The 23553-nt window shown below is 49.5% G+C and overlaps 2 protein-coding genes across 52 annotated transcripts in view; both read right to left on the bottom strand.

The window, feature by feature from the left end:
• UNC80 (unc-80 homolog, NALCN channel complex subunit) overlaps positions 1-5496 on the bottom strand; it is a 114130-nt gene extending 108634 nt beyond the window's left edge. For all 12 annotated transcript variants that reach the window (XM_069860500.1, XM_069860506.1, XM_069860502.1 and 9 more), the window contains exons 1-2: positions 5405-5496; positions 2817-2865 (exon numbers count right to left, since the gene is read on the bottom strand). In XM_069860500.1, the coding sequence (XP_069716601.1) occupies positions 2817-2865; positions 5405-5496 (141 nt within the window). The remainder of the gene's footprint in view (positions 1-2816; positions 2866-5404) is intronic.
• A 5876-nt stretch (positions 5497-11372) lies between these two features.
• The window catches only part of MAP2 (microtubule associated protein 2), a 163568-nt gene continuing 151387 nt past the window's right edge, over positions 11373-23553 (bottom strand). For 23 of the 40 annotated variants that reach the window (XM_069860515.1, XM_069860529.1, XM_069860532.1 and 20 more), the window contains 4 exons: positions 18061-18153; positions 16647-16728; positions 15868-15980; positions 11373-15211 (listed from right to left, as the gene is read on the bottom strand). In XM_069860515.1, coding sequence (XP_069716616.1) covers positions 14996-15211; positions 15868-15980; positions 16647-16728; positions 18061-18153 — 504 coding nt within the window. In that variant the 3' untranslated portion in view covers positions 11373-14995. The remainder of the gene's footprint in view (positions 15212-15867; positions 15981-16646; positions 16729-18060; positions 18154-23553) is intronic. The other 17 variants (XM_069860535.1, XM_069860536.1, XM_069860537.1 and 14 more) reach the window with 1 other exon arrangement.

Here is a 23553-nt window from a genome sequence, read left to right as displayed (position 1 = left end):
GGCCCCTACCCACCCCCTAGACAGCAAGGACCTTGGGAAGCTCAGTTCCATCCTCTCAGGAGTGTCAGATGAGCTGCAGGTCTCCTCCAGGGAAGCAGACCCAGAGAATCTCACTTCGAAGAAAAAAACAAAAGCAGTAAGCTTGGAAAGCAGTGCCCAGGGCTTAGTCTAGTTTAGCAGGCATGATGGCGCTGAGCTGAGGGTTGCGCTTGATGACCTTAGGAGTCTTCTCCAACCTTAACGATTCTATGATTATGCACAGAAAGACATTGGGAGAGACAAAGAGAAACTATTCATGCTTCTTGAACCAGACGTCATCCTTGGAGGGAATCTCCAAGTCTGCGGGAGGGCCTCTGAGTAGGGAAGAGTCTCCAGAAAGATCTAAAACATTAATCTAGGAGTTCATAGCAGAGGGATTGGTAAGGCTCTGACGTTTACTAAACACGGTAATAATACAAATATTGACAAGCAATGAAACACAGATGCCAAGCGCTCTTTTTACAGAGAACCCCCATGTCCAAAACTTCAGTTTTCTGCAACCATGTCCATTGGCTCAATGAAACAGATGTGGCCTCTTTTAAAACTTTATTCCATATCTATCCTCTAATCACTCACAACAAAACATTACTATGTTTGCAAAAAAAACAAGCTAAAAAAACCCAGAAAAGCGGTAAACTTTGAATTTGCAGGATCCCTCAGAAAATGTTTGGGTTCTTCCACGCCCAATGCAACCCAGGGTAAAAGAATTTAAAACGCGCCCTTGAGCTCCTTACCCTCACACAAAATATACATCAGCTTTGTACAGAATTCATTTACAGCTTTGACCCCAGCACATCAGGAATGACATTGTGTCAGGGCTGAAAAACTTCAGAATGGGGAGAAGGAAAAATATCAAATCCACACTGAGGCGTAAGAGCAGTTAGTGTAAGATAATGCTGGTGTCTTCAGATTAAAGGCTATTATTCATACACCAATTGCGTGACTGTTCAGGTAAGGAAAACAAGGCTAAGAAAGGGCTAGGTTTTCAAGTTCTGTGGTATAAAGCAAAGCTCAGAGAAGCAAAGCAATCTGCTCTTGCAGACCAGATGCTGTGTTCGACGAATCCAGGCCTCCAGCATCTGCTTCCTCACTGCACAATATGCAGCTAATTCCACTGCAGCAAGTTTAGAGCCAAGAATAACAATAGAATCCTGCACAGTGTTGTGTCATACGCACTGGCAGGCAGTTAACAGCCTGTAGACACGCTTAGAACAGTTCTGGCCAGAGAATTTTTAAAGGCCAGAATATATAACAGGCACGCAGTATTTTTAGGCACACCAGTTATTACACTGGTGATAGGCAGCCTTCTACCGTAATTTAATGCTTATGCTAAGAATTGAGAACCAAGTGCTTCTTCATCCAAGGGGTAGAAAGCGACTGGATCTTCATGAAATGCATTTCTCCAGAGCTCCCCTGCCCTTGCCCGTGTCATTTGTTATCTTGCAGTCAGGTGGTTGGGTTTTTTTATGATTTTACTCTTGGAACTGGATAATCTTTGAGGTCCCTTCCAATCCAAACCATTTTTTGCTTATATGATTCTGATGTGCGTTCACAGAAGAAAGGTGCTTTAGAATCAGCCTGGGAGACACGGAGGAAGAACTGGCACCAACAGCACAGCATGAAGCCCAAGGAAGTCACAGACGGAGAACGCACAGAGAAGGAAGCTCTGTCCTTCTACCCAACAGTAGCAGGCACCACAGGTGTGGCCACAACCTCACACTATGGGTGCTTCAAGGCACAGCCCCTGCCCACTGCTGAGACTCCGAGGGAAGGATATCGCGTAAGAAGCTCCATTTTCTGGCCTCTGAACAATCGTGAACTGTCAATGGTACAACTCAGTAACGATGCTTCTTGCTCTACATGCCAGAACTGCCATACATTTTACTCCCCAAACACGCTAAGCCAGCAGTCCTCTACTCGTACTTGGTATCTAGCAAAAACCCTGAAAAATTTATGGATTTCTTAGAAGAAAACTAGTCAGCAGCAGCCAGGGTTCTTTCAGCTTAATATCTTGTGAGAAGGAAGTCATAAAATTGCTGCAGAGAGACCTAAGTACTTTAAACTACTAAGATACACGTCCAGACCAAGATTTTCCAGTCTGTCAGGTTTGGCTGCAACTGCTTAATGTACTTTAAGTCATACAAAGATCAAGGAATTTTAAAATTCCCTAGGTACCCATCTTGAACTGGCTGCATGCTTTCCCTTTTAAGTGTTAGAAGGTTTCATTTGAAACGCAGTTTGAAATAAGAGTTATTAGTATTTGTGTAATAACCTCTCTTTAATTATGCTATTAAGACACGTTTCCCAGTAGAGGAGCTATTTTCACCTTGCACAGTGGCAAATATTGCTTAAAGCTTGTTAGTAAAGTTTAGATTTTTCAATATTGAAGTCTGAAAAAACTCCATTAATCACAAACTGAAACAAAATCAATCTCATCTGAAGCACATACACACGATAAACCGCAGGTTTAGACCCAGACTGTGATAGTTCATTCTGATCACACCATTTTTCACTTTATTTAGTTACTAATTAGTTCAATTATGAATGTCCAAAGCAATATATTTTTGTTGTGTCTAGAGGTGCACGATATACAAATTCTCTACATGGAAAAGGTTTCAAATCCTTCATGTGATAAAATCCTTCATGACAAAATTAAGCTGAATGGACTAAATCCACTTGTGGCAGATGCTGAGAAGCTGCTCTGCCACCACAATCAGGGCAATTTCCACAAAAAGTTAGTTACTAATAAGATTCAAAAAAGAGAAACATGTACATACCACGCAGGAAGCTTCATATTGTTTCCCCAGTTTGGGTCGTAGAAAAGCACTGAAGAAGAAAGAAAAAGCATTAGAGATCCAGTACGTCAGGTGTGGATTTTGCTTCATTATTTTTCTCATGTCAGCAGGTTGGAAAAAGCAAAGAAACTTAACGTAAAGGCAGACAGAGGTCAAAGCAACGCTCAGGTACCTGTTGACGACATCTGAGAAAGTGCTGTTACCTTGTTGAGAAGACGAAAATATCCACTGTCAGGCCAGGAGGGAATGAATCCATCCTCAAGAATGTCATGTTTCCCATGGATAGAATGTTACATCAGGCAGTTTTCAGCCATTTTACCTCAGTGAAAGGTTTCTATTTGAAATGTATTAAATATTACTGAACTTGCCCTCGCCTCTATTTTAAGGCTGGGACCTGTTTGCCAGTTTTGTATTAAGCATTTTCTCCCACAGCTCCTGGTGAGGAAGGCTTAGGATGAAATGCAGCTCTGGACCATGCAGGTAGAGCACACCCACCCTCTGCTGTCATTCCCCTCCAGAATGGGATCAGAGTTAAATATTCATCCTCAACGTAAGAAGGAGATGGAGCTGTTGGAACAGGTCCAGAGGAGGCTACAAGGATGATGTGAGGGCTGGAGCTGAGAGGGTTGGGGTTGTTCAGCCTGGAGAAGGTTGTGGGGAGACGTTATAGCGACATTCCAGTACCTGAAGGGGCTACAAGAAGGCTGGGGAGGGACTGTTCACAAAGGCTTGTGGCGATAGGTCGAGGGGCAATGGGTAGAAACTGGAGAGGGGCAGAGTTAGACTAGATTTAAGGAGGAATTTCTTCACGTTGATTAAAAAGATTAATCAGGTCACCCTATTACAGCGTTAGTTTTTCTTATTTGGAGGACACCAAAACGGAAATAAAGGGATTTTGTGACTGAGGCCTTAAATTAGAGCCACAACCTTCAAACCTTCCAGCCTCCCCCTGTGATGTTTTCAGTTTAGAATCCTGTTAGGGCAGGAGGCAAGACAGGATTCACAAGGGACAGAAAGCCCCAGCTGCACGTTCAGCCTGCCCCTCACACATCATTACTCTCCAATCCAACAAAATAAGGTGAGACTTTGACGTCTCTGTTTGCACGCTGACCTCCCAAAGCACAGACCACACTGCTGGAACGGCTGACGAATACAGTGACGAGCAACGCTGCAAGCACAGCGCAGCACTCGGGGACGCTGCTTCGGGTACCGGAGCTCCAGGAGTCCTCGTAAAAGTCGGGGGCGAGGGAGGGGGACGGGACAGGGAGGAGAGGGAAGGCACACAGGTGCACCTACACATGGGTGGGACGAGAGGGAACGGCCTCAAGGTGGTTCAGATTGGAAAAATTAGGGAAAAACTAGGAAAATTAGGAAAAACAATTAGGAAAATTAGCAAGAAAATAGGAAAATTAGGAAAATTAGGAAAAAAGTCTTTACCAAAAGGGTTTTTGGGCTCTGGAACAGCTGCCCAGGGAGGTGATGGAGTCCCCATCCCTGGAGGGGTTCAAAGGCTGGGCAGGTGAGGTGCTCTGGGGAATAAATTAGGAAAAATATAGGAAAATATGGAAAAAAATGAGGAAAATCAGGGAAAACTTCTTTACCAAAAGGGTTATCGGGCACTGGAAGAGCTGTCCAGGGAGGTGATGGAGTCCCCATCCCTGGAGGGGTTTAAGGGATGGGCAGGTGAGGTGCTCTGGGGAATAAATTAGGAAAATGAGGGAAAAAATTACGAAAATGAGGGAAAAAATTACGAAAATGAGGGAAAAAATTACGAAAATGAGGGAAAAAAATAGGAAAATGAGGGAAAAATTCTTTACCAAAAGGGCTTTTGGGCCCTGGAACAGCTGCCCAGGGAGGTGATGGAGTCCCCATCCCTGGAGGGGTTTATAGGCTTGGCAGGTGAGGCTCTCCGGGGAATAAATTAGGAAAATAAGGAAAAAAATAGGAAAAAAGAGAAAAAAGTACGAAAATTAGGAAAAACTTAGGAAAATAAGGAAAAAATTCTTTCCCAAAAGCGTTATTGGGCACTGGAACAGCTGCCCAGGGAGGTGATGGAGTCCCTGTCCCTGAGGGGTTCAAAGGCTGGGCAGGTGAGGTGCTCTGGGGAATAAATTAGGAAAATGAGGGAAAAAATTAGGAAAATGAGGGAAAAAGATACGAAAATGAGGGAAAAAGATAGGAAAATTAAGAAAAAAATAGGAAAATCAGGGAAAAATTAGGAAAATCAGGGAAAACTTCTTTACCACAAGGGTTATTGGGCACCGCAAGAGCCACCCGGGGAGGCGATGGAGTCCCCACCCCTGGAGGAGCTCACAGGCCGGGCAGGTGAGGCGCTCCGGGGCCCGGCCGAGCGCCGCTCAGGTACTTCTGGACTCGATCTGGAGGCTGTTTTCCAACCTCAGGGACTCCGCGAGCCCAAGGCGGAGGCGGGAGCGAAGCTGCCCGCGTGGGTCCCGGCCCCCACTGCGCGTTCCAGCGGCACCGACCGCACCGACCCCCCCCAACCCCGCGCAAAAAGCCGCGCAAAAGCCGCGCAGCGCCCCGGCCAGCCCCGTGCGGGCTGGTCTCACCTGGTCTGCCTCCAGAGGAAGGTCTGGATGGGGAGAGGGATGCCGCGGCCGCCCTCCGCCTCCTGCCCCTCCGAGCTCTTCCTTTTCACCATGACGCCGCCGCTGCTGCTCCCCGCCGGCCCCTAGCGCGGCAGCCGGCCCCCAGCGCCCATGGCCGCCTCCCCACCCTCCTCCCGGCACCCCCGGCAGCCCACACCCCCACCGTCCCCTCCCTCCCCTCCGCCTCCCCGGTGCAAAATGGCTGCGGGAGGCGCGGAGCGAATTCGGGGAGCGAAAATGTCCGCGTCCCTCAGCTTCGCTTCACACCCCCCCCAGCACACACCCGCGTTCAGCACCTCCCGCTGTGGACAGCGCCCTGCGGCCGGGAGGGCGGGAAAAGGACTGGGGATGGGGAATGGGAACTGGGGACTGGGAACGGGGAATGGGAATAGGGAATGGGAAATGGGGACTGGGAATGGGGACTGAAATGAGACTGGGAATGGTGAATGGGGAATGGGAATGGCACTGGGAATGGGAATGGGGAATGGGGACTGGGAATGGGACAGGGAATGGGGAATGGGAATGGCACTGGGAATGCGGACTAGGAATGGGGAATGGGGACTGGGACAGGGACTGGGAATGGGACAGGGAATGGGGACTGAAATGAGACTGGGAATGGGGAATGCGGACTGGGAATGGGAATGAGAATGGGGAATGGGGAATGAGAATGGGGAATGGGGAATGAGAATGGGGAATGGGGAATGAGAATGGGGAATGGGGAATGAGAATGGGGAATGGGGACTGGGAAAGGCACTGGGAATGGGAATGAGGCTGGGAAAGAGACTGGGAATGGGGAGGGGAATGAGACTGGGAAAGGCACTGGGAATGGGAGTGAGGCTGGGAAAGGGAATGGGATGGGACAGGGAATGGGGACTGGAATGGGACGGGGAATGGGACTGGGAAAGGGGACTGGGAAAGGGGAATGCAGACTAGGAATGGGGAATGGGGACTGGGACAGGGACTGGGAATGGGACAGGGAATGGGGACTGAAATGAGACTGGGAATGGGGAATGGGAATGGCACTGGGAATGGGGAATGGGGACTGGGAATGGGAATGAGAATGGGGAATGGGAATGGGGACTGGGAAAGGCACTGGGAATGGGAATGAGGCTGGGAAAGGGACTGGGAATGGGGAGGGGAATGAGACTGGGAAAGGCACTGGGAATGGGAGTGAGGCTGGGAAAGAGAATGGGATGGGACAGGGAATGGGGACTGGAATGAGACTGGGAATGGGACTGGGAAAGGGGACTGGGAGTGGTACTGGGAATGGGGATGGGAGAGACTGGAATGGGGGCTTGGATGGGGACAGGAAAAGGACTGGAATGGGACTGGGAATGGGGGCTTGGATGGGGACCGGGAAAGGGACTGGGAATGGGGACAGGAAGGGGGTCCAGGGGCGGGTTTGCCTCACCTGAGGAGCTCCCAGCGCCCGGGAAAGGGTCTGGGAAGGAAGGGGTCCAGTAATGGATAGGGAAAGGGTCTGGAATGGACTGGGAAAGGGTTAAATGAAGGGGTCCAGTAATGGATAGAGAAAGGGTCTGGGAAAGGGCTCAGGAGGGGTCTGGGAGGAGTCCAGGAGTGCACCAGGAAAGGGCCTGGGAAGGGTTTCAGGAAAGGGCCCCAGGAAACAGGGACCAGGAAAGGGTCTGAGATGGGGCACAGGAAGGGTCTGTGGAAGGGTTGGGAAAGGGTCTGAGAAAGGGCCTGGAACAGCGCTCAGAAAGGGGAGTGGAAACGGGTTTGGAAAGGGCCTGGGAAGGGGCCCCAGAAAGGGACAGGGGAAGGGCCTGGGAAGGGGCACAGGAAAAGGCCTCGGGAAGGGCCCGGGAAGGGGCACAGGAAAAGGCCTCGGGAAGGGTCTGGGAATGGACCACGAAAGGGTCTGAGAAGGGGTGCAGGAAGAGTTCAGGAAGGGACAGGGAAAGGGTCTGGGGAAGGGTGCAGGAAGAGTCCAGGGAAGGATCCAGGAAGGGCCTGGGGAGCGTGGAGGCCACGCCGACCCACAGAAGGTCAGTCAGGCTGCTCCTGCCAAACAGATGGAGCCTGGCCAAGCCCCAGACCCACAGAGCAGCTTTCCCAGGTGCTGGCGAGCTCATTGGCAGTAGAAAAACCCCAGTTCTCCTCCTTGGATCTACTCAGGAGCCTTGAACCGCCCGACACAGCACAGAGCAAGGCTGTTTAAACCTGGAGATCCTTGTTTATCTCAAGGGAGGGGAGAGGAGGGACGCAAATAAGAACCCCCTGATCAGAGACAGTCCTAGAGAGGTGGGTTTGGAAGCTCCCTGGGAGCGCTTCACTGAGCCTCCAAAGGGGAATCCTAAAGTCCTCTCTCCAGCCAGAACAGGAGTGGGTGTGGAGCACACAAGAGGCAACTCCGCGCCAGCTCCACATCCATCACCGTTAACTGTTGCTCAGAACACAGGACAACACACCAGCACATCCACCCGGCTCTCCCGTGCAGCCTTGGAGACAGGGGGACTCTTCAGGGAGGTCAGTAGAGCCGGGAAACCGCAAGGTGTTCTGGAAATTCACCCGTGCTCTGCTTGCTAGGCTACGCTGGCATCTTGGGCTGGCACAGAAACACGTCTGCCTGCCTGTAAAAACGGTCCACACTCATGCAGTCTCTCCTTTCAGGATGCAGGCGAGTGGAAGAGCGGAGATGGCCTCGTTAGCTCCGTGGTTCTCCAGCAGCTCCCAGCCCACCCAAGTGCTCGGGCACAAAAGATGCCCATGACGCTATTTCTCTGTTTCTTCTCTTACCGCGGGCAGCATCAGTCTGACATCCCTCCAAATCACACAGTCGCTCCTTCGTTCATCACATGGTTGTGCTCACACACCCATCACAGTAGGATTAACTCTTGATCCAGCAACAGTCCAAGCCGGCAGCATGACACAGTGTGGGGAAACGAGCAGCTCTCACTCCACACAGAAGCGCCCAGAGCAGCCAACTGCTCTGAACCTCACTGTCCTGCACTTGTTTTCATGCTGATGCTCTCCAAGAGTCCCCAGCCTCAATCCCTGCCACACACGCTCCCAAGTATCCAACGCCTTTCATTTATCTGTTATTCCCTTTGTCCGGAATGACACAGAATCCAAGCTCTCAGGAGAAACTGGAGCCGTTCCGCTGTGCAGCAGCCTTCTCGAGAGCGAAGCCGTGCTCAGCTCCTGCCTGTACATCCCGGGGCGGAGAACAAAGGCAATTATTGGGCACAATCCTGAGAGCCCAGTTTGCCCTGAGCTGCCAGCAGGCTCCGGTCCTGGCTGAAAGGATCCTTTCAGTCTCTTGGGACAGCCGGTCAGGGAAAGTCAGCACTGACAGACGCCACTCACTTCACCCTTTCTCATAAAGGTCTGTCAGGTAGAAGCAAAAGTTATTTCTCCATTTCTCTTTGCACCCTAAAACTACCAGGTTTGCTGCTGTTGCTACATGAATCGGGGCAGGCTGGACTCCAGCGGGATCAGAGACCCGAGGGACAATCAGGTATTTAATCCCTGGGCCACGCTGAGCTGGAGTCAGCAGAAGGGGCAGAGCCCACGTGCATCTGAGAATCCTGAGTTGAAACAGAGCAGGAGCACAGACCCTCCACAGCCACCGCAGAAAGAGTTACTGCTTTTCATAGAATCATAGAATAACCAGGTTGGAAGAGACCCACTGGATCATCGAGTCCAACCATTCCTATCAGTCACTAAACCATGTCCCTTAGCACCTCGTCTACCTGTCCCTTAAACCCCTCCAGGGAAGGTGACTCAACCCCCTCCCTGGGCAGCCTGTTCCAGTGCCCAGTGACCCTTTCTGTGAAAATTTGTTTCCTAATGTCCAGCCTAAACCTCCCCTGGTGGAGCTTGAGGCCATTCCCTCTTGTCCTGTCCCCTGTCACTCGGGAGAAGAGCCCAGCACCCTCCTCTCCACAACCTCCTTTCAGGTAGCTGGAGAGAGCAATGAGGTCTCCCCTCAGCCTCCTCTTCTCCAGGCTAAACACCCCCAGCTCTCTCAGCCGCTCCTCATAAGGCCTGTTCTCCAGCCCCCTCACCAGCTTCGTTGCTCTTCTCTGGACTCGCTCCAGAGCCTCAACATCCTTCTTGTGGTGTAGCATTCAAGCAATAAATCATCTTAACATTTAATTGCAATTAAATGCATAACAGGTGTAGGCTATGCTCCGATTAGATAAGGCAGAGAGAGATGGAACAAAGTCCTAGAGATGATGTGGGGGGAGGGTGTCTCTGGACAAGACTGGGAAGAAAAATCCAGCTTTCACCGTCAGGGTATCCCACCACCCCTTGGATCAGGGCATCCCACCACCCCTTGGATCGGGGCTATCCAGGCTTTGGGATGACTGCTTTGGTAGCAGCTATAGAACTTTTTACTTCCTTTTGGGGGAAAAAAAGGCAACAAAACTTCTCCCCCGAATCCCACCCCACCCAAACACCTTTTTCACCTTCATCCCAGAGAAGAAAGCACTGAGCAACCCAACATAACTTCCTCTCCATGGCTCAGAAGCTGAAAACTCCACAAGGATCCCCCAGAACAAGGGATCTTGCTCAAGCCAGGGTTGGAGCCCCTCCACCAGGACCACGCTGCCTGCTCCCTGCACACAGAGCTGGGATTTGTGTGGCCACACGCCTCGGGTGACCAGCCTCCCACCTGCCGCTCTGATCGGATCCATTTTTGGGCATCACTCACCTGATTTTCTCACCACGTTCCCGTACAAGGTGAGGAACACCCCACGAGCAGGTCCTCTGCACATCCAGCAAACGCTGCATGGGATCCCGGGCTCCCCTCACTTCCAGGAGCACTGGAGTTAGTCAAGATGTTACTCACAGCTCGTACTCACCTCAGTGCTCCCACATCACTATCTGTGAGCAAATTAGGACACACCTCACCGGCCACATGCTGCTAATGAGACTGAGCAGCTGTAGAAACACCACCTTGTCTTCACTCTGAAAGGATGAAGCAGGTTCTCAGCTGTCCCCGACCATGCTCTACCTGGGAATGCTTAGATCAGGATTCACCCTTTTGTTCTAAGCGCCTTAATCATCCTCCTCTTAGCAGATGATGCATTAGTTCTGCCTTGTGCCTAGGTACCCTTAGGAGGGTGCTCCTAATGGATAATTAACAGCACTTAATTGTTCCTCCAGGTAGTTTGACTGCATTTATTTGTGAATACAGCAGGAGTATCTGAAAAGCTCCGGCGGACACTTCAGGCAGTCTGCTCAGCTGTATTCCCCTCCTACTGCTTGGGCTCCCAGCCATGTTCAGAGGATTCTCCTTCTGTTCACAAGTCCTGATGCTGCTGCCCCACTGCAGAACACCCGGCACGCAGGCAGCACGGATGGAGCAGCCACGACATCCCTGGACAACCTGGCCCAGGGCCTCCCCACCCTCACAGCAAAACATTTCTTCTGAAGATCTCATCTCAATCTCCTCTCTTGCAGCTTAAACCCCTTCCCCCTTGTCCTCTCCCTGCCCTCCCTGATCCAGAGCTCCTCCCCAGCTTTCCTGCGGCCCCTTTTCAGCACTGGAAGCTGCTCTAAGGTCTCCCCGGAGCCTTCCCTTCTCCAGGCTGAACAATCCCAGCTCTCCCAGCTTGTCCTCATATAGGAGGTTCTCCAGCCCTCGGATCATCTCCATGGTCTCCTCTGGACTCGCTCCAACAGCTCCATGTCCTTCCTGTGCTGAGGACTCCAGAGCTGAGCGCAGGGCTCCACGTGGGGTCTCACCCGTGCGGAGCGATGGGAGAAATCCCCTCCCTCACCCCGTCGGTCCCACGGCTTTGGATGCAGCTCACTCCTTCTGATCCACCTGGACTTCACCTGGCAGCCCAACACCAGCAGGTGCACGATGCCGTTTTCCCTCGCAGGGCAGCGATGGGCAGCAGCTGAATGCAGGAATGCAGAAGGGATCCCGAACAGTGCAAACCCACACAAGCGATTAGATGACAAGCGATTTTATTTTGCAAAACAATCACTATACAGCAACAAATACAATTGCAAATCGGATTGAAAAACATGAACTACCTACCACCAGCCATTCAAGAAATGCCTCTTTTATGGTAACAGGCTCTAGAATTATCAGAATAAACACAGGTTTGTAACAGCAGACGGTTTTCCTTGACATCCCAGCATATAGCATGTTTATTTGTTGGCTTTTTCTCTTTGCTAAAGTTGAAGTGGCTTTTATACACTTGACTTTTCCAAGTGCAAAACTAATTTACCTTCCTGCAGTGGGAATCGCTAGAGTTGCAGAGGGAGTTGCGTTAGCAATCTGACTAGTGAGTGCACTCGACACACACCGAGGCTAGAAATCTACCTGCGTCGGTTTTCATAGCACACATGATCTACTCTTCAAGGCTTCCACCTTTGAAGGGACGTTTGAACTTGGGTTTCAAGCAGTATTTGGTCCAGCATGGAAAAAACTTCTGCTCACGTGTGGGAGTCCCCACAGGCTGCCTCCCGACTCCCTTTGGGTCGTGTACGTAGGCAAACTCGGCTGTGTAAGCAGTCACGATGGGGTTACTACTGTACCTTAGCAGAGCGTCGAATGGACAACACCATTTACTGCTGTACAGTGAAAGCAGAGCCCTCGCGGGCACGCGATTTCCCTCATCGGAATGAGTTTTTCCTTTCCCGTTGCTGGACAGAGGTTTGTTTTCTTTACGCGTGTGGTTACACAGAAACAGCACTCTGCAGATGGGGCAGGAGCACTTTTTCTTTTGCCTCTACAACTTGATGGGTTATTAATCTGGGGCTCTCCCCTAGCTATCCAAAGAAGGTTTCACCATTCCTTTCGTCTGGATTAGCTCTGCTTTGTTACACAATTGGGTCTCAGGCACCCAACAAACCTGCTGGCTCAACGCGCCTGTGGAAAAGAAACACAACAGATGCAGTTTCCAGGGAGCTGGCTCTATCGCTTTGAGTGGGCATTACATATTTACAAACCCGTCGTTTTTAAAACCAACAATCTTCTTGAGAAGTTAAGATTAATATGAGCTTTTTCAGTGAACATCTAGAGTCATGTAATGTAACTTATTTAGTTAGTTATTTATTTAACAGCACAAAACTCTTTGATTTCTTTTCATCTAACTCCACAGCGTTCTAGGGTTCTTTTCTATGGAAGGATGATTACGATTACAAAGGTCTGCTTGAATCAAGACAAGAAAGCTCATTTTAATGCATGAAATAAATGACTTGGTGTGTTACACTGCTCTAACTTTGGACTCGTAAGTGTATTAAGTAAGCTTCGCTTTCTGGAGTATCTCAATTTTAAAAGCAGAATAAAAAAAAACCCGATTCCCAGGTTAACACCGTTCTCCCTCGCTGCCGTTCAGCTCCAGAGAAGCTGAGGGTCAGCAGTACCACGGACTCTCTCCCATCTTGGCAAGAGGCATAAAAAAGCCCCACCGCAAGGCTAATTTGTATTAATTGATAGTGGGATCAGAGCAACATGATATAAATACCGTTCGGGTTTTTTTTTTCTTTGTCGTTTGTCTGGAAAAATGCGAAAGAGGCTTTTAATGCACCTCACTTGACACTGCTTCTGTGGGAATTCTTAGGATTGCTCTAAGCAAGAGCCTAACAAATACAAGGCAGAAACCAGAATCCTCCTGATGCACTTAGCATGGTCCTAAACTCGCTGTCCTTTGTGTAAAACAACCGCCTTACAAGCAGAATTAGCTACTGGGTAGTGTGAGAAAGCTTTTTGCAGAGCTGAAATGTCACGTGTGGGGCTGTTAGGAGCTCATCTTCTGTAGAAGCTTAAGACGTAACCGTTTTGTTTCGTTTGTACGGCCGTGACAGCTCGGCCAAAATCCTGCTCTGGTGCATGAGTATTTACTGTCCGGTGACCGCATTTACTACCAGAATTCAACGATGGGGAGACCCTGTGCTAATAATTATTAGAATCCTTCTCCACAGACATAAAAATCTTCCCTACGAGTCTTCTCAGCTCAAACCCTGCCACGCATGCGCACACACACAAATTAAGAGGAAAAAGAACAGATCGAAAGCTTCCAACGCGCAACGTTAACCTAATACACGGCTCAAGTACAGCTCAGCTGACAGTGCAAAGTTCAGTTCGGAGACTGCGAAAAATGATCACAGAATCTGCAAGGGTGTAAAACTGGTCATTCCGTAACGTCTACTGTACATACAGAGTCAGCAGATCACGATCCGCTGAGCCACAACGCTCCCGCGTCACCTGCAGCACTCGCCTAGTGTCCGTAAGTGCCGGAGCTCTCACAGGTGACTCCGCTGGATCGGGTGTTTGTGTCTCTCTGCCCTTTAGCTTTTATGAGCACTTCAACTTTTTATAGTCAATACAATCCCACTTTGCTCAGATTTTAAGACGCCCTATTGATTGATGAATCGCTACGGCAACCCAGTCTGGGGAGCTCGTTTTGTTTACTCACGTACTAGAATTTACAGGCACCTCTCGTTTAGTGCTGTTATCCGAGTGCCTGTGTGTATACGTACGACAGCACTGAAGGAGTGGAAACGACATCTTAATACTTATTTTTTCTGTGTTTCAACTTTAGCAAAAGAAAAAAAATAAATAAATCGAACATTCACTGCTACTACAGGAGTTTGGACAAAAAAAAAAAAAGAAACAAAAAAAGCAAAGAAAAAGAAAGAAAACAAAAAAAAAGCCCAAACCAAATCATTGTGGATTTCTTTACAAATCCAGACTCCAAACTCGGTCACCTTTGGAGACCCTTTCGCAAACGCCTGGACCCCACAGAAATCAAACCTTTGTGAAGAAAGGGAGGAGAGGGGAGGGAACCTTTTTTTAGCATCACAGAAGAGACTTGCATCTGGCACTAAAACAGGGTCACGGCTTTTAGTTGGTACAGAAAGCAACTTCATGCTAAGGTTTTCATCTTTTTTAAATGTAGTCTTATGAATAGGGAAAAAAAAACCCTGCTAACATCTACTTTTACATACCTAAAACTGCAACACCAAAGGGTGCAAGAGACACAGATACTGTGAATAAAGAAGTAGAATATTCAAGTATATGAGGAGGGCATATCACAAATGGCCACAGAGAAATATATATATCTATAATACTGTATCAAACAGATGGAAAGGAGGTGAAACCGGTGGCGTGTACACAAATCTAGCCGCTTAACCAACTTTCTAATCAGACACAAGTCCGTTGGGGTGGAAGTGCTTGCGCGCGACAGCTTTTATACGTCACTTCCCCAAGCACGGTTCCAATGTTCTCAACTACTACTTTTAGTTATGAGTTAAATAATTTACTGGCTTTTCAGCTATACACTGACTGAAACCAGGTCCAAAAAAATGTTAATAACTTAATTCGACTTTTGTTCTACTCATTTATACAAAATAACACTTTGTTTTTACTTAAACTTGAATTTCTCTATGTGCCCTTCCTTCTGGTAAGCAGACTCTTAATTTAACCTGGAATAACTTACAATGGGCAACGTTTCTGGTTTTATTTCCCCATCTATCAACAGAACAGTGAAATGAGCAAGAGCAAACAGTGCCAAGAGCTCATGCCTAAATATTATTACTTCATACAATGCAAAATGAGCAAATTCATAAGCCCTGCTTAGCCAGGGCTGCCGTGACGTCTTCAGCGAGGGTAGCAAGCTGGGGCGATTCGAGCAGGTTGATGCTTCCGGAGGAGGAGACGTTGCTGAGTCTGCGTGGTGAGGCCACGCTGGACCTACCTGGGGACTGCGTGATGATCTCAGCCCCGTGATCGACGCGGGCCTTAGCGTGCTCTCGGAAGTTGAGCTTCTGGCTGTCGATCTGTGCCACGAAAGCAAAGCATTGAACACACGATGTAGTCACCACGTTATCTCATTAGAGGTCATCATTTGGGTTTCATTTTGTTTACTTTTAAGAACTTTTACAAGGATTGAAGCTTCTTCCCTCTTTGAATAACTGAAACTGAAGATCTTTTCATCTCTGTCACAGTCCCTTCCCATTTCTGTCTCTGACGGATGCCTTATTGAGCAGAACCTTTGCTCTTCGCTGTGTCAATTTAAGAGCCATTTTAGGGGGCGTTGTGACCCATTTCTGAAATCTGTTCCTTTCAAACGTTTGTGGAGTGATTTAGCTTTCAAGATGCCTCCCTCCTCTTTCACAAAGCACTCCCGATCCCCTGGGATACCCACTCTACAACCCTATCGGAGCACTCCCATGCTGTACAGCTGTCCCACTCCAGGTTCACCTGCAGGGGCAAAGTCACTCCACACATTACAGGACGTTTCACTTTACGATTCACCCTCAGCTTAGATGTGGGTGAGAGATCGGTCATTCCCAATTCCCCAGGGAGCAAAAGGCACGTGAGAACAAACAGATGTTTCCTACTCAATTCAGAGCCACTCTGAGTTCACAGCGCTAATAATTTCCCTGGGCTGGGGGCACGGTGACAGCTTTTTCTCTGACAGCCACCCCCTTACCTTGACGTTACCACCGCCAGGGACGTGGTGGGCATTTTCCAGCGAACCAACTTTAGCCTGAGCTTTCTCTTTGAAATCCAGTTTCACGCTTTCAATTTTCACACGCCCACCTCCTGCACAGAAAGAGGAAACACAGATGGAGAGGCTGGAATGGCTGAGCAGCAAGTGTGACCTGAAGCATGCAGGTACACTCACATTACTTCCTCCTGAGCTCTCACGGTTTTATAGGAGCGCAGAACACCCCAGTGCCTGTTCAGTAAAATATGAACACTTCAAGAGATACTCAAACTGCAAGCAGGTGCTGCAGCTGTACTGGTTTTCAAGGAATTTAAGCAGATGCTTAAGGATTTTGCTAACTTCAGTCTGCATTTCAGTATCTTATCAAACTGACATTAAGCCACAGTAGCATTTGTCTGCATCACATCTCTATGCTATGTGGTCCCATATGTTTACAGAATCATGGAATGGTTTGTGTTGGAAGGGACCTCAAAGCCCATCCAGTCCCACCCCTGCCACGGGCAGGGACACCTCCCACTGGATCAGGGGCTCCAAGCCCCATCCAACCTGGCCTTGAACCCCTCCAGGGATGGGGCAGCCACCCCTGCTCTGGGCAACCTGTTTATGCCATTACATATTTAGTTAAGAATAGTATTTTTACTGCCAAAGTGTATTTACTGCCTCTTGGACTACAAAATAAAACAGCATCAGCCATAGTTTCCCCTTCACACAACAGGATTAGGTCTGCACTTTGCCCCACGTCTCAGAAATTCCTGCCATACCTGGCTTGTGGTGGATGTTCTTGAGTGAGCCACACTTGGAAGTTACATGACTCAAGTCGATCTTCTTGGTTACGATTTGTACCTGGTGGAAGCACAAACACACAAATTACAGAATGAAAAGAATCAAATAAGACAAAAGCAAAGCCCTGCAGAGGAAGAGCCCAAGTCTCTACAAACCACTGGAAAGGAGAGATGGTTAGTAGAAAACAGACCATGCCACAGAGGAGGCATTAACACCCAGATTAATACAGCAAGCTTCCTGCCCACCTGGGGAAACAACAGAGCTGGGTTAAGCTTTACTATTAGCAAAAAGAAGAGAGGGGCAAAGCAGATCGTCCTAAAAGGGTTCTGAGCCTTGTCTCGGGGCGGATGCTCTGAAGCCCTGCATCAGGACCCATCCCATTTACTTCTGCTCCTGCATGTGCATCCTGGCCACTAGGAGTGGCTTGGTGACTGATTTTTTTCCACTGCTCCCATCCATTTCGCATTTTTCTGCATCTAAATACGGTATGCATTTCATCTCAATCCACAGCAGAGGGGCTGATGGATCTCCTGCAGCGGTACCTGAGCTGGTGTTCAGCCCGCTGGGCAGCAGTGGCATCGCTCTGCTCAGCCAGGCGGCAGCAGGAGTCCTCTCCGTCCTGCTGCTCTGTGCCCTGCTCCCGGCCGCGCTGCCGTGACTGGTGAGCCCAGAACAGCCCCGGAGCGACACTCCGGCCTCCCCACGCTCCCAACGAGCTCCCAGGCGCAGCCCACAGTCACGGTGACCGTGTTAGCGGGTCTGAAGAAGCTGCAGTCCCTCTGGGCCAGACAAGAGCTCCGGGATGGCTGCGGAGGCCCTGGATTGCTCCCATCACCAGCAATGACTTAAGCCAGCACTGGTGGCTGTAAGGAATCTGCTTGGACCAGACACACCTGTACTATCAGCTCTTCCATCCCACCGTTTCCATCAGAGGGGCCAGGGCTGCCGTAAGTGTGACTGCTAGAAGTGATGGGTCAAACCCTGAGCAACCTCAGTTTGTGGTACGGGAATAACGCTGTGGTGTCCGCACTCGGCACGCTCTCTGATCCCACCCTCTCTCAGAGCTCTCATTGTCTCTGAATTTTGCTTTTCTTTTTCCTCCTCTCGGGACTGACGCACTGGAGGATGCCCAGCCGGGAGGCTGGCGTCTCCCTGGGAGCTGCAGGCTGGGAATCGCTCCCGTGACAGGCACGGAACCATTTCAGCTCACGCTGGACTCAGCACCCTTGGGCGATCAGAGCTAACCCTTCTTTTCTCATTTCCCATCCAAGTTGTGGAAACAGCAGCGAGAAGGAAAGCAGAGCCCAGCGGAAGGGAGACAGAGGGGTCTGGCTGTGCGAGGTGGGTCACCACCGCGGAGACGCCTGCTCGCAGGCTGTCTGGACTACTTACATTTCCTCCCCCTGCAGAATGTTTGATGTTATCTCTGGAACCACACCGGGACTGAATATCGCTAAAATCGATCTTCTTGTTTAAAATCCTAACCTAAAAGGAATCGGAGGTAACTTACTATAAGCCACACACACACACACATACCACCGAGGGGCAGGGCAAGGGAGCCAGGGTCATTTTTCCTCCTTCCGTGACTCCTTTTGACACTTGAAATGAAATGAGAGAAAGCAAACCACGCCAATATATGCAAGTACTAGGCTGTTTTTTCTTCCACCTCACGAAGCGGTGGTGAAACACAACGGGGAGCGGTTTTATACTGAGAAATACTGGAGGTGGCTTTTCCCTGAAAAGCTCAAAGAACTCCTTGCTTCCCTACACTTGCTAGTCCTTGGATAGCCCATCCTAGGCTCTCCGAGGGGATGGACAGTGTTTTTGCTCAGCTGGCCACAAGGAGAAGATGGAAACCTTTGATGCAGAAAGCCCAGACCCAGCCAGTTCAGCCGGGGTTGTAATCCTGAGGTATTTCGCTCCTCCTTCTGCCATACAGCCATAACAGCAGCTCCACCTGTACAACAGACCTCAGAGCGCTCTGTGAAAGACAGCTGACCAAATAATTATACTGAAATCAGAGCTCTTTCCTGCTCGTTTTCTCTTTACTGCTGTTTACTGCAGAGCAATACAGAACACAACAGCACCTGCAGACCTACAGCTTCTCACCACTCCAGGAACACAAGGCGGCTGCAAACCCGAAGTGCTCAGTGAGAGAAAGAACCACCCTGCGCAGGTTCTGCTTCCTGGCTTCAGGTCCCCAGAACTGCCTCAGGCTCCCGGATAAATCTGAGACAATTCATTCCCCCTGTGCCTCACCTCTTCACACGAGGAAAATCCTTAGAATCACAGAATCATTAAGGTCAGAAAAGCCCTCTAAGCTGATCCAGTCCAACCACCAGCCCAACCCCACCGTGACTCCTAAACCACGTCCCGAAGTGCCATGTCTGCACACTTTTTGAACCCCTCCAGGGACAGAGACTCCACCACTGCCCTGAGCAGCCTCTGCCAATGTTCACCATTCTATTTGTGAAAACATTTTTCTTAATACCCAATCTAAACCTCCCCCGGTGCAACTTGAGACCATTCGCTCTCATGCCTTACAGGACTATCTGATTTTGCAGCTCTTGGCTCCTGCAGTGGGGATAATGTCACATTTTAGATAACGAATCAAATCTTCTGAGAACCTGGAACATGCTCTCAATTTAAGTTTACTACTCCAAGAAGAAAGGCTGAGGCTTTGCAGCTAGCACAAAGAATTTCTTAGAACCCTAGAATGGCTTCGGTTGGAAGGGACTTTAAAGATCATCAATTTCTTCAGAGAAAGTTGCTCCATGGGTCCCACTCATCATAGACGACATAAGCCCCGCATCAAACCATTAGCATGTTACGCATACGCTTGTTTAACACGTAAAGCTGAGTGGTGATGGCACACTCAGCAAGAAGAGTGATGACAGCACCAGAACACTCCACAGCTGGTAGGTCACCTTCAGCAGAGCATCTCTGGTAGGCAATCTGACTCCTGTCTGTCTCTCTTCTCTCTGCTTAATCCACCCAAGTAAGCCAACGTGCACTGAAACAGAAATGCCTGTGGAGTTTCATGCCGTGCTTTCCCTTGGTACACTATTTGCCATCAAAAGTACCCCAGTGCCACACGAGACAGGCGTCACATCAGTTACAGAGACACACATCAGATGTGCGGTCAGAGCTGGCTCCCAGGGAGCTCCGGGCCGGGGCAGGAAGCTTTCCTAGCACGTTCTGCGCACACCTCCCAGCTATGGATCAGCCACACCTCTCAGCCATGGCCACGGGGGTGAGTTTGCTCTGAAAATGCTGACTTAGGGGTCATAACAAGACCTCAGCGCCATGGACTGGGGGCCTTTAGATTAAAAATGGAGCCAAAGCAAGGTGAAAAGTTGAGAGGGCACCTTCGACCACGTGCCTAAAGGCTGATTCGCACCCGCAAGTCTTGACAGTTTATCAGTCTCTTGGCCCATGGCCCCGGCTAGCAGAGATGAAAAGGACCAATCATCCCGATTATTCTTTCTGTCTCACTGAGTGAAATGTGCCCCTGCGTAGAGGGGCCAGCAGGAGACCTGTGTATCACTTCATCCCTCAGCACAGGACATAAGAAGTGAGCTGAGTGATGCGCATGCGTTCTGTTGGTTGTTGCCACAGGGACGAACAATGCTCATCCGGGTTTTCTCTGATGATTTCTTTCTCCCTTTCCTGGAAGATATCAGCACCCGAAGTGTGTTGACCCTGGCTGCACACCAGGTCCCCCCTCTAAAGCCGCTCCAATCGCTGCCCCCCTCAGCTGGACATGGAGAAGAAAATATAGCAAATGCTCGTGGGTTGAGATAAGGGCAGTGAGAGAGCACTCACTAATTAATGCCACTGGCAAAACAGACTCGACTCAGGGAAATTAGTCTAATTTACTGCCAATCAAATCAGAGTAGGATGATGAGAAACAAAAGCTAAATCTTAAAACACCTTCCCCCCACCCTTCCCTTCTTCCTGGGCTTAACTTTGCTCCTGAATTCCTTCCCTCCTCCTCGTGAGTGGTGCAGAGGAATGGGGGTTGCAGTCAGTTCATCACACGCTGTCTCTGCTGCTCCTTCCTCCTCAGAGGGAAGGCTTTAAACTACTTAATACCTGTTTTATATTCTGCAGGAACCTCTATGCCCTCTTGCCAGCAGTATCTCCCAAGCTTTCTGCCAGCTCTGCTAGATGGGGAAATGGAACCCAGCACACAACTGGCCAGCCGTTTGTCAGCTCCGACTGCGGAGAAAGGGCTGAGTTATCGCCACCTTCCCCCCAGCAACGGTGTTTTGCTGAGTCTCTGTTTCATATCCAGTCAACGACTATCACCCAACTCGGAGGGCTCGCCTGTGTCTCCAACCGCTGCTCCCTCGCCAGCACTGGCTGGAAGGGGCAAGGAGTTACAAAGGAGCAGAGGAAGGCTGAGCCTGCCAGCCAGACAGCATGACTGCACGAGCTTTGTTTCCTTTGAGATACCAGCCTGTAAACATCAGAGGGACAGTACCAGAGAGGGACAGGACCTATTGAGGCTGAAGAGAAGCCTTGGCTTGCAAACAAAGAACATAAATTGACTGTGAATTATTTGAAGCTGAAATCTAGAGGGAAATTTGTAACTATGGGAGCAGGGGAGCTCTGGAGCTGCCTCCCAAGGGAATAGAGCCATGACAAGAAAATGGTAAAGGCTTATGATGGCACTTGATGAAAGGAATTCCATGATGCAGCTGCCTATGATAGAGACAGCATGAACACCATGAAGGCTTCTGTCTCCCTGAACGTGTGTGTACATCTTGTGTGGGGGTGGAGGTGCGGCAGGGATGTACACACATGCACTCCGTTGTGCTGCATACGAAATCAAAGATCAAGACTGCTCACGCTCTCATTCAGGAAAGGGAACATTTTAGTCTGTGGCAGAAACAGGATTGCTTTCTGTTCACACCTCCTAAACATCCCAACAAGGTAAAGTCCTGACAGTCTCCCTCGTAACCCTTGTGCCAACCTGCCAGGCTGAAATGTGCACAGTCTCTCCTGGTCTGGTACGCTGGACATCGCCTGGAAGTTAGTATTTCAATCAGGTTCCTCAGCACTTGTCGTATCCACGTGAAGTTAAACCTCAGTGGAAAAACTAAGCCTTATAGGCAATGCTGGGTTATTTCCACAAAATGACTTTGCCCAAGGATAAAACTGGCTTCTGTCTGAAGCCCTGCAAGCCCTACAGCCCTTACCCCTCGCTGTCCTCTGACGGCTCCTCAGCAACAACCATGTCCAGGGCAGATCGTGTGCCAGGGTACACTCAGTACAGCCTCTGACTCACTCTGCTTTGAGGTGATCCCAGCAGGAACCAGACCCTGTGCTCCAGCACCTTCTGTGCTGTTTGAATGCTGCCTGCCAGAGCACCGAGAGACGCGGGGCATTTACGGGCAGCCTGCTACGAAACCATGTGTTGGAAGGGCTTTTCTCAGAGTTCGTTTAGATGAGGCATACACTGACCTGTGCTCAGCAGGGTAAACTAAACCCCTTCCTGCATACAACGGTGGGGTTGGGCTGAAGGTTGAAGTGGATGAGCTTGGAGGGCTTTCTCTTCAGGCCGCACTCATCTAACAAAAGGCTTGCCTGAGTACAGTTTGTACACTTGAGCCTTGAATTTCTCTGGATAAAAAGCAAGATTCTTCTTCTGACTGATATTTTAGGAAAAGGAAGCACTCATTGCCAGGCCCTAGCAAGTTGTGGAAAGTTTCTTTGAGGAAAGGATGGTAGAAATGAGCAGGGAATTGTGACTTTCTATCCAGATCTGATATATACATATATATATATTTTATATATATATATATATATGCATCTACAGATCTATCCACTTGCTGCATGGCTGGGACGGAGTAAAATCACTGCTGTGCCTCAACCATCTGCAAACGTCCATCACGCCCACTGAGGACAAACTGGGAGCCACTTCAGAAGGGTCACAGCCATCCCATGGGGCTCTAGCCATAACAAAGCTTCCACCACGCCATTTCCTCTTGTCCTATCGCTTACCACTTGGGGTATTTAATTCTCACAAGGTGCCTGGCTGTTACTATGGGGTGATATTTTAAACCCTGCGCATGCAATTTCAGCCTGCACAGCTCCACTCACTTTGATGAAGTGATGCTGACTCACACCCACTGAAGTTCTTGCCCACGGCTGAGTTTTGGGGTATGCATTGTAAGATTAAATTAAGGGAGGTCTAGCTTGGCTCTATCCTTGGCTGCTGGCCTACAATGTTGTATAAATCGTCTGCCTGGTCAGTAATAAAAAGATTTAATCGGTGCACTTCTGTCCTCCAATTTAGAATCGAAGGATCGTTTGGTTGGAAAAGACTTTTGAGATCATCGCGTCCAACCATACCTGTCCACTCCAAACCACATCCACAGACAGAATTTCAAGGGAAAAAAAGCTAAACAGAAAAGAGAAAGCCCATTCTTGGCGTCTGAAGCAGATTTCCAGCTCCTCCCCACCATTCCCACATGCTTCCCTTGGGCTGTCTGAGAAATAACAGATGCAAATGGGTTCCTGTGGAAAGCACAGCGCTTCCTCCCCAGCTGATGTGGTGTGAAAATGCACCCGAAGCCCAGCAGACATCCCCACGAGCAAGTCGCCTCTGAGCTTTGCCAAGAACGATACATTTCACCGTACTCGGCTGTAAAGAGAAAACCAGACAACCACCTGCTGGCTGCATCGCAGCACGGAGAAGCCCTCGTTTCTCCAGCTTGCAGAATACCAGTTAAACACACCTCAAGCCATCAATTCCTAATAGGGGCTCAATCCAGCGCAAGGGTAGCTTGCTCCTTCCCCCAGAAGCAGGCTCCTCCCTCGCTGCCCCATCAGGCAGAATAATTTCTCCCCTTATCCCTGTTTCTGGGGCTGGCAGTC

This window comes from Phaenicophaeus curvirostris, chromosome 7, assembly GCF_032191515.1.
Source record: "Phaenicophaeus curvirostris isolate KB17595 chromosome 7, BPBGC_Pcur_1.0, whole genome shotgun sequence".
Taxonomy (NCBI): domain Eukaryota; kingdom Metazoa; phylum Chordata; class Aves; order Cuculiformes; family Cuculidae; genus Phaenicophaeus; species Phaenicophaeus curvirostris.
Note: the sequence above shows the minus strand (reverse complement) of the source record. Positions and strands in the feature narration are given on the sequence as shown.